Source organism: Acanthopagrus latus, chromosome 4, assembly GCF_904848185.1.
Source record: "Acanthopagrus latus isolate v.2019 chromosome 4, fAcaLat1.1, whole genome shotgun sequence".
Classification (NCBI taxonomy): Eukaryota; Metazoa; Chordata; class Actinopteri; order Spariformes; family Sparidae; genus Acanthopagrus; species Acanthopagrus latus.
The window spans coordinates 14,934,995-14,945,993 of NC_051042.1; the positions used below are offsets into that span (position 1 = coordinate 14,934,995).

At 39.2% G+C, this 10,999-nt stretch overlaps 1 protein-coding gene across 3 annotated transcripts in view; it reads left to right on the forward strand.

Annotated features, from left to right (window-relative positions):
* The window catches only part of scml2 (Scm polycomb group protein like 2), a 31,069-nt gene extending 24,551 nt beyond the window's left edge, over positions 1 to 6,518 (forward strand). The window contains exons 11-14 of one of the 3 annotated variants that reach the window (XM_037096406.1): positions 1,147 to 1,320; positions 2,678 to 2,896; positions 4,072 to 4,223; positions 4,412 to 6,518. In XM_037096406.1, coding sequence (XP_036952301.1) covers positions 1,147 to 1,320; positions 2,678 to 2,896; positions 4,072 to 4,223; positions 4,412 to 4,537 — 671 coding nt within the window. In that variant the 3' untranslated portion in view covers positions 4,538 to 6,518. Of the gene's footprint in view, positions 1 to 1,146; positions 1,321 to 2,677; positions 2,897 to 4,068; positions 4,224 to 4,411 lie in introns of all 3 variants that reach the window. The other 2 variants (XM_037096403.1, XM_037096405.1) reach the window with 2 other exon arrangements.
* The last annotated feature ends 4,481 nt before the right edge of the window (positions 6,519 to 10,999 follow it).

Sequence of the window (10,999 nt, forward strand, 5' to 3'; positions counted from 1 at the left end):
CTAATTTTTAAGGAGCTGGAACCAGCAAGTGTTGCTTAAAAATGGTTGATAAATTAATTGTCCCCCAACATTTGGGCAGATTTTGTTACCTTTGGCCAGAGCCAAGCCTCCCTGTTTTTAATCTTGGGGTTCTTACTGGTGCCGGGAATCCTTGAAAACCCTTTAATGTGGAGTTTTGATTTTGGATAAAGTGCTTGAATAAATCTCTTTGTTTTATTCTGCCATATATTGCCCAAGCCAGCGTGAAATGTCCATGAATTTCTTACCCTTCTTGGAATGCCATTATGAAACATAATTTGGGTTGTATATCTCACGATAACATCCGATTTAATGTAGTGAAGAGAAATAATCATTCAGAGTAAATGTGTCCTTTATCTTAATATGTAATTTCAACAACTGTGAGGTGCTTGAAACACTTTAAAATGCTTGACAAACTTTGTGTGGGAACCCTGCAGTCTTTACACTCAGCCAAGCTAACCAACTGCTGGCATTATCTATATATACAGTATTTCCTGCAAAGACATGACAGTCACTCTTCTCTTTGAACTAGAATAAGTCATTTCCCAAAATGTTGAACTATTCCTTTAAAAGTCACTTCTTGAAAAGCAGTGCTGGGTAAACTCCTTAATGGATTCCAAGTGCCGTAAAGCCTGGAAAGGCAATCAGCCAGGTGAATTGGTTTAAGCACACACTCATGGGCCATGAATAGTGTGTGTGTGTCTGTCTGTGTGTGTCCGTGTGTGTGCGCGCGTCTGTGAGAGAATAAAAGACGGTGCCCGTGGCAGCAGCTGATGAGAGCACTGTGTCTGTAATCAGAAATGACATGTGCGTCTAACCTGGTTTGGGATGCTGGGATTGGGTCTCCCTTGGGGGGCTGGGTGGGGAAGGCTATGGGTGAGGCTAGGCAGGGAGTGGGGGGGGGGGGGTTAATTTGCGGCTTTGTGGGGGCTTGGCTTGGGTGGGTGGGAGGGTGAGGTGCAGTGTGCGATGGGGAGAAAAATGCGGGTTTGTTCATATAAAGGGAGGGTGCTAACCCTGAACCATCTGCTGCTTTTCTTTAGCTGTGATGCATACAGTTTGCGCGCGCGTGTGTATGTGTGTACATAATGCCCACAGACTCATGGCTGTTTGTGTTGTTCCCACCAGTGCGATCAGAACATGGTATCCGCTACGTGAAGCTACCCTCCGCCTCCAGTACGTCCTCTGTGTTGCGGTTCTTGGAGAACATGTGCCAACATCTGGAGAGTGACAGTCTGTTCAGCTCGCAGCCGTTCAGCCCCTTCAACAACAACACACGCTTCTACAACAGGACCAAGTCAGGTGGGCAGAGTATGAATGGAGTAGTTAACAGGCTGACTGGGTTAGCTGTGGGTGCACACAACATGTACAGTAACATTATTTAACAAATAAAATGACCCTTCAACCAATCACTTTTTATCAGTGATGGAATGTAACTAGATATATTTACTCTAGGTCTTTACTTAGGCACCTGTTCCAGTGTCTCTGTACTTCCATTTTCTGCTTATTTATACTTCCACAGAAATCGATATTTTCTACTCCCCTACACATATTTGATAACTTCAGCAACCAGCAACTTTGTAAAATGCATTCTGCATCAGAGCCAAAGTGGCACGTTATTACATTTATTTATTTGATCAGCAAGCAAATGGGGAAAAAAATCTGATTCAGATAATCACAAAAATGCAGACCATCAGACCCGATAATTGACTGATAAGTCGACCCTTCCAGTATCCTCTATGGGGCCTTATTTTGAAAAAAAATAATTAATTGATCCTGTTTGAATTGTGCCATTACTTACACACATGATGTTTGGCAATTTAGAAGGGTCAAAGTCAAACATCTGTGTAAAACAAATAACTGAATACATTGTCTCGCTCAATATCATATCCATAGTTGGTCTCATTATATATTTTCAGTCTTATATTTTATCAGATTTATGACAAACTTTCATTCGAAACTTTATTGAGTTGGAAATTCACTTTTAAGTTGACGCACATCATGTGTAATTCATGGCACAATTCAAACGGGATCCAACTATTTTTTGTCTCTCTCTATTCACTGTCATATATATTCTCTCTGAAATGAGGGCCCATGGTGGTCACCCAGAGGGGCGTGACTGCACCTCTCCATATGGGTCAACTTATTGGTGCATTATTATGTGTTTGATGCATGTAGATATAAACAGTGTACTTTTACGTGTACATTTACAGGTACCTTTATTGCCAGAGAATTACCATTGAGTACTATTTATGTAGGTGACTTTCAGGTTTACCTCACCAAAGTAAAATTTTAACAGATTGTATTTACTTTAAGTCTGACTTGATATTTGTATAAAACACTTAGTCATCATTTTTCACTGTTCAACTGACAACAGACTTCCTCTTTCGTTCTTGAGTCATATTATGTACACGTGTTGTGCGCATGACCCAAAATGTTTATAAAGTTGTGTAACAATCCGTTGCAAAGTAATCTCCACAGAAACAACAAAATCCCTTTTCAGCCTCCATCATTCATGAACTCAGACATGTCCTTCAGAGTGAATCTCCTCCTCAGGCTTCCCTCATCATTCCGTCACATCATCACACAACTGCATGTTTGCACGTTTTCGGATTATGCTCACAGCAGGACCTTTCACACCCTTACCTTTCTCTTGAAGCAGAACCACTGTCTCACGCCGAGAACGGTCTTTCCAAAGACGATTCCACGAAGGAACCCGCCTCGGGAACTCGCACCCTTCACAACGCATCGGACTACAGAGCAGCAAAGAAGGAACGGACATATTTCCCAGGACAGACACAAACACCACCGCCACTGAGACGTGTCAGCTCCAATCCGACTGAGCTCGGCCCAATGGCTGCACACAGACGAGTGGAGGGTAAGGTTAATTACACAGACATGGTCACCAGGGCAAAAAAGACTTATTATACTTATATACTTGCATTATTTTGAATGATGTCCCACTTTGTTCCTCTTTTTTTAACTCTGGATGTTCGAAAAGAGGACGATGATTTTTTCCCCCAAACAGTCCATCACCCGTCCCCTGACTGATGGCAAAGCCGGGCCTCCTGTAGTTTACTGCTGCTCTGCCTGATTTCACTTATCGTACAGCAAATGCAGAGATGGAAATCATGAATCACCTCGCTGAATCAAATCACCCACTGATTCTGGTCGCTGAAAATATCGTTTGTTCAGTTTTTACCAAAGCTATGTGGCCACATCACTTTTCAAATCCACCCCTGATTTATACATCAGCAAGTGAGTCCATCACTGTTTGTGCGAGCCGAAGTTTAGCTCTGCTCGGTCAGACTGTCTTCAGTTCAGTAAGTCATTCAGATTGTGCTATCTGCTGTGGCTTTCTAGCAAATTATGACCACTCACAGCTTCACAGGATTGGACATTTCCTGTTTGGGGGAGGGGCTGAGCTGGTGGCCAATTAGCTTTTCCTACTTAACCCCTATTTACATAAATTTTGGCAGAAATGGTATAACATTTCAAAGACTTTTTTTTTCACCTAACACCTTGGTAAAGAATTGGTTCATCCAAAATTAAAATGTGGTAATTGTCTACTCAACATAATGCTGAAGCAAACTCGAGTGAAATTACAGCAAAACAGCGTTGCAGCATGCAGAAGTAGATCAGGACTTTTTAATGTTGAAAAAGCAACTGAAGAAAATGGCTCCATACAGCTTGTTTGACATAATCCAAAACGTGTCTATAACATCCTTTTGATTCAGTTTTTTGATTCAGATTCAGATTCAGATTTTGGAGCTTCCAGAGACTGGGATTACACTGGACAAGCTGTATGGAGCCGTTTAATGTTTTGCCGTAGTTTTTTACGTTTTAAACTGAGTCAGTTGTTTAGGATAACACAGTTTTGCTGAAAAGCTCCAGAAGTGTCTGGTGTAAGGCTGAGTAAGTTATGAACCAATTTCCATTTTTGGCTGAATTTAAACATCTTGCAGTAATGCAGGTAAATAAAATCATAAGGAGATGGTACAGTATCTGATGATGGTGGATTTGGTTTTCCTGCCCTTTCACACTTTACAGCAGCTAGCTCAACAACAGGCCCAGACCATATGAAACAGGACAAGGAGGGTCCAGTGAACGACGCTTCATCCTGGTCAGTTGATGATGTTATACGGTTTGTCCAAGAGGCCGATCCCCAAACTCTGGGCCCACATGTCGAACTCTTCAGGAAACACGTGAGTACTTCATTTACGCGAACCGTCCGCTTTGTCCTGTCAACAGACTAAAAGACAACGCTGGTTTTCACTCATCCTGCTGCAACACGCAGTCAGTTGGATTAAATAAACTCTCACTCACCTTTAAGTGTCCGTTTCAAGTGTTTGTATCACGCCCATCTGCTGACAGCATGCTCCTCTGTTCTCAGGAGATCGATGGCAAAGCTCTGATGCTGCTGCGCAGTGATATCATAATGAAGTACATGGGACTGAAGCTGGGCCCGGCACTCAAACTCTGTCACCACATCGAGAAGCTGAAACAGACCAAACAATAGAGGATGACGGCACTCTCTTCTCTCACTGGCAACCAAACACACCAACAAGGATTATTCTACAGGGACGTATTGCAGTGTAAATCCACCTGAACCAGGGTTGTAGCTACCATTAAGGCCATGCAGGGAGTTTACACATGAAATCATACACGTGATGTTCATTTAACGAGCTGATTCCAGTATTTTTGAATACAGCTGATCAGATTTGACTACTTTTTGGCCTATGAATAAAAGAATCAATAGATTTTTATTTCAGGCAGTGCAGAGAAGGTTTCGAAACTGCATTCAGACGGCCATGCTGAGAAATGAGTCACAAAAAATGTAATTGAACAGTCGTCCAACTCCGTGTAGTATGAAACTATTCTAGTTGGCGTTTCTAAAATCCTGGATGTGGGCGAGATCTGAGCACATAATCATAATCATCACATAATGTTTTCATTTACAGACCATAGTTTAGTTCCGCATGACAATAGACACACAGTACATGAATTCATCATTCGTGCAGTTGGTATCAGATATCTGAGCATAGGCATGATTTTTGTTCATGTTGGTGTCTTTTTGCCTTTTGATTTGCAACTGGCAGCCATAATTTAACACATTTTTAATTTACCTCTAGATTTATACATGTAGACACACACATACTGAGACATACCCTGCAGGTTCTGCAGCTTTATCTTATTGGGTATCTGTTGCTGTTGAAGTTTGTTTTTTGTTTTTTTTCCCTTATCAGAATTTCAGGATGGACGCTCTGCACTCAAGTTTGGGAAAGTTAGTTCAGGTACTGGCAGTGAACATCTCGCTGCATCATTTCTAACAATGCAATAAGGTTTCTGGATGATCGCGTCTGTTACAGACCGTCAAATTGAGTTTATGCAAGCCAGTGAATGTATGAAGTCATGAGCATTATTAGTAGCAGGTGCTGAAGAACAGGAGTGCCCCAATTATGTGAAGTGTTAACGTCGTCTTGCTCCCTGAAGTCAATCATTACATAAGATATTCCTGTCCTCAAACACTGAAGTATTTTTTGACAAAGATGATAAATTAACTAAGGCAGAGTGGGCGTCGCTTTTATTTACAAGGTGGATATTTAGACTTTGAAGAAAACATTTCAAGTGAGGCTGTAGATGTCGAGAATCAGTTACCACAGTTACTTCTCTTTTTGCCTGTTTCGTGTGCTGGAAGACGTTCAAGCTGAGGGGTATCAGTTTGAGCTCTGACGTAGCTACATGATTGTAATATCCTTTGACAGTCACATTATTAAACATGACATGCAGATGTAATTGACTGGAATACTGTAAGTGTTGACATGAAAGCAAAGACAAAGCCATGAACTGTCTGGTCTGAGTGCTGTACAGAACGATGAAGTGCTCCTGAGAGGGAACATGCTGGAGAAACTGTTTTGTATAAAGACAAGCCAAAAGGTTGTTTTTTTTATATCATTTTGTACTATAACAAAGTGTGTCAATGTGTATCAAGCATTAGTGTAATCAATGTTTTTTTTCTGCCTGAATAGTTTTTTGTGCACCATCAAATAACTACCTACAGGACAATGTTGTGTCTGAGTAATTATTCATATGTCTCAAAGTATTTATCTGCCTTCGGTGGCAGAAATACTGATTTTCTGAACATTTCAGAACCATTTGCAAACCAAATCATATGTGTTGTAGCTGCATTTCACACTGTTGCTCTCCTGTAGTGGTTGCAAGTTGATACTTGAATCCGTCTTGCTTTAATGTGAACCTCAGGTTTTAGTAGGGGGTTGTTTCTTTAGAAGATGTTTTACATCATAAGCATTTTGTGTTCATTACTACAACATAGAGGGACTGCACAATAACCAACTATGTATATTTTTATTATGCCTTGTCATCTATCGCTCTGCAGCATTTCATGTGTATATATATGACTTTTTATTGTATGTTCAACAAAAGATGTTTGTTAAATATGTTTGATATGCATTCACACAATTAAACATTTGTTTACATCATCTAAGTGTTTGAGACCCCGGCACGAGGCCACTGTGGTAGATACTAGCATCATGGCTCAACCTGTTGCCAGATAAAGGTCTGCAGTCTATGTTCAGCAAACCACAAATACAGCGATGCTTTGTGGTACATTTTTTCTATTTTATGTTGTCCTTACGCACTGGTTCAGTTAGGGCACACACTCACTTGGTTAGTGTTAGGACAAGATCTTATTTTCATTTGGTTGGTTTTGTTGCCCCAGGAACAGACTGGACATGTCACAGTGTCTCGTTTAAAAGTGGTTTCACATTTACAAAAACGCTACTGCCCCACCATCCCCTCCACCTCCAGCCATGAAAGTAAGCTAATATAGTACACATAATCTGAATGTAATGTACAAAGTAGTACAGCAAAGTAACAACAAAGTTTATTGATAATTAAGTTAAAAGTGCAAAGTGTCCTTTTTAAGTAATAAACCAGAAGTATAACTGAGCATGGTATTACTGCAGTAAGAATGTATCAGTGGTATATTGTTTGTATGTGTGCCAGACACTCAGAATACATTTTTTAATACACTTCAATCACAAATGAGGTAGACTTTAAGTAACTAATGAAGCATGTGTATTAGTACATACATACCAATATAAGTATAAGTAAGTATACTTGAGGTTGTTCCACTTTAGCACATATAAAATCATTAAATACAACTGTGTTTTTGTACAATTTAATTACAGCTAAAATAAGTTATTCCGACAGAGCAAACTGATCATATATTAACACATTTACATTATTATATTACATTAGATTTAGATTAACATAAAGTGTACTGATAATTGTATTGGCTACAATCATACTCAATTATGATAACATTTGATATACTTATGACGCATGTTGTAGAACTGTCAATGTGTTATAAATGACTGGTGACAGAGACTGTTTTTATTTATTTATTTATTTATTTATTTTTAAATAGCCTCATCCAGTGGTTCTGAACCTTTTTGACCCCTTATAACAGAGGAACTTGTAATTGATCTTCATTATTTGTATATTTGTGAGTTATGACCAATTCAAATAAAGAGGTTTTAATTCTTGTTTTATATTTAGGGGCCTGTCAGGAAACTGGTCCAGTAATTCAAGAGAAACAAAATAATTTCAGAAAGAAAGTCTGAATAAATAATAGAATTTTATGCAGCATAAAAGCATTTTCCAGCTCGTTAGCCCACAGTTTTCTGGTTTTGGTTTTTGGTGGCCCCAGTAAGGGTCGCGGCCTCATTATTGCGAACCACTGGGTTACCCGGTCCAATTGAGTCTAACAGTGAAAAACTGTGTGTGTGTGTGTGTGTGTGTGTGTGTGTGTGTGTGTGTGTGTGTGTGTGTGTGTGTGTGTGTGTGTAGAGGGTATGGGGGTTGAGGGTCAAAGGATCATGAATGTCTTATTTAAGGAAAGTTTCAGTCCAATAGGCATCATTGTTCAAGAGATCAGCCAGTTCAAATAGCTCACCAGCAGCACTCATGATGAACAGGCTAATTATCTAAACTGGGATCTATACATGGACGAGGCTAAACTTTGTCTATCTGCTGTTTGATGCTGAGCAGGTATCTAGTATTTTAGGTCCTTTTCTCTGAGCTGTGTCCAAAGATTGTGCTATTTTAGAAGTGGCAGTAAACCAAAACAGTCAAACTAAAGGTTAACTGGGCATTGCAGAAATGCTTCATTAAAATACACATCAAATCAGCCTTATCCTGAAGTGGCTCTTGGGATATTGGTATACCTTGTGTATTTCTGACCTTTGGTATCTTGCTTGTGGCGCCGATCAGCAGTATGCCCCAGTTGGAAGGGTTTGTGCCATCGGGGACAGTAAAAGATCGAATCACACAGATTTAAAAATGTTCACAAATTCTACTGACACTAACACTAAATATGCCACTACAGTAATTGCTACTGATGCTGCCAGTCAGCATATGAATTGATTCCCACTGAGCAAAAACAAAAACAAAAAAAACAAAAGTAGTCAATTCACCATCTTTGCCAGAATTAAAGTTTTTTTTGACATCTTTTCTAGACTTCTTTTCAACGTCAGTCACAGACGGCGGGTTTTAGCATCATAAAACTAGGTTAATCAAAAAGTTTGCATGGTTTATTTACAGTAACTAAACAATGAAGATTACATGAGCATAAGAAAATGCATAGCAAGTCAGCCAGCTTTGACTGTCCATCAGTTAACATTCCAGTTCTTAAGTTACAAGCTTGACCATGTGAGGATGGTCTGGCATATTTAATGAATCTGTCAGTTCACCTGTGTTGCAAAACTCACTTCTTTTATTGTCAGAGTAAGGTGACCCCATTTCTGAGATGAAAACCAGGGACATTTCCAGTTTTATGGTCAACATGTCTTTAAAATATCGACCGTTATAATCTATGATTTAAACATTTCAGTTTTCATGTGTACCGGTTTTATTATAATAAATGTGGTGCAGGCTGACTGATAAAATCGTGTACTAACTGTAGACGTTTAAAGCTAAACTAATTTTAACTACTTCACATACTGTTGGGCAGTTCAATCTATAGCAATTCATCATATTATAGATCACAAAGATATGTGTGGCTCTCCTGAGAGAGCCATGATTCTTTAATAAGTCAGTTTTTCATAGTGTCAGAAATACAGCCCCTGTTCTCAGATTTGTGATGATGCATTTTCAAGGTAATCATAGAGGGTTTATATGTTTATTTAGCTTAAGAGGTGCTCATCACCTAAAGGAACACTTCGTCTTTCATTTTATCAACATTCAGTATCAACATATCTGGTTTTCACTTGACAGGGAGGATATGAAAGATTGAAAAACGTAACTAAACCTGTCAGATAATTGTCTTGTAGTAAAAAGTACAATATTGCACAATATTATACCGTGAAAATGCTGAAGCAAAGCAGAAGTACCTCTAATGAGTACTTAAGTTAATCAATTAAGTAAATGTAAGTAAATGTTTTAATGTACAGTTAAAAAAGGGGGACATTATAAGGGACAGCAGTAGTAAGGGGCATCTAGTCACCCTAGAGAAAAAACAGTTTCAGGAGTCAGTTTTAAATCCTATTTTATAAAGTCTAACTTAGGCCTACTGCTTCTTAAATTTAGAATTTCTTCCCAGCCTAGTAATAAGGTATCACATGATTGTAGTTGAGTAAAACGTAGAAGATTCTCTCTGAACAGTAGTTGAGTGAATGCAGTCAGTTACTTTTCCCCTTACTGGTATTGTATAAATTTGATGTCATTCCCTGATAAAACAGGATCGGGAGCATCTCCCTTTAGTAGATTTAACAGTCAGAGAAACACCTGCAGGTTCAGCTGGCTAACTTGAGAAGCTAACGTCTTGTATCGTGTTTGGTAAATCAACAGAAAGTGGTGAGACGTTCCAAAGACATCGATCTTCATCTCCAACTTTCAGATTCCTACCACAGTGAAGTGACGTCTAACACGCTCTAGTACAAGCTACACATTAAACAGGAAGCTAATTAAGCTAATTAGATTGTTGTTTGTACTAAATGTACTAAATACAAGTTGTAGTTGTCAGTTTCACTTGCATTCAGTTGATCTGTGCTCAGTAGAAGTCTTTACGAGTGTGTGTTAGTGTCTTTTTTTTTAAAGAGCCCTTAAATGTTAAATCAGCTGCTGTTGTTGCTTGTGAAGTATGCAGACTTTCCATTCAAACACCCGTTTGCAGTGGGCATCCATGTTTTTCCAATCAGATGCATTGGAAACGTTTTTAGATTGGAACACATAAAGTTCTCACTTCCTACTCGCACTTGGAACGCACCACTTGTGGCGCTGTAAGACAGCTTCTGTCACTAACGGTTGCCACTTGCCACTGTAATGGCTGACAGTAATGACAGTAATGGCCTTGGTTATTGAAATTTGACAAAAACAATAACTTCAACTCAAGGTGTCTTTTCTAGCTTTCTCTGTAGCTTTCCACTGCATTTGCACAAAGGTTTTTGCATCAAAGATGGAATCTTGAGTGGCTGAAGAAAAGTCCTGGGAAAAGCAAGTATTGGATCGTGAGGTAAGATATTTGATTTACAGACAACTTTCTTTAAGTCTTCTGCAAGTCTCAAATCTCATAAAAGCAAGTCTCAGGCCAGGTTTCAAGGGCAAGTCACCAGAGGTATCCATAGAATATGCAGTTTTTAAAACCGTACTTATATTTGGTCGTAGATGTGGCTCTTGTTAATAGCATTTATCACAAAAACATCAAATGTCACGATGCTGATGATTTATTATTTATATCATTGAGATTTTTAAAAATTGTTTTATATTAACACTATAATTTGTCAGTCATGTTCTGCTTAGTGTTCATTCAAGCCTGAGCACGAGGCATCTTGTCTGTTTTGTGTGCACGCATACAAACTGAAGGCAGTGAGTGAAGGCCTGCAGATTTACACTTGTTAGACTTTGGTGCCCCCTGGTGGCAGCATCAAGAAGACACTGTAGATGCTCTGTACCTGATTAC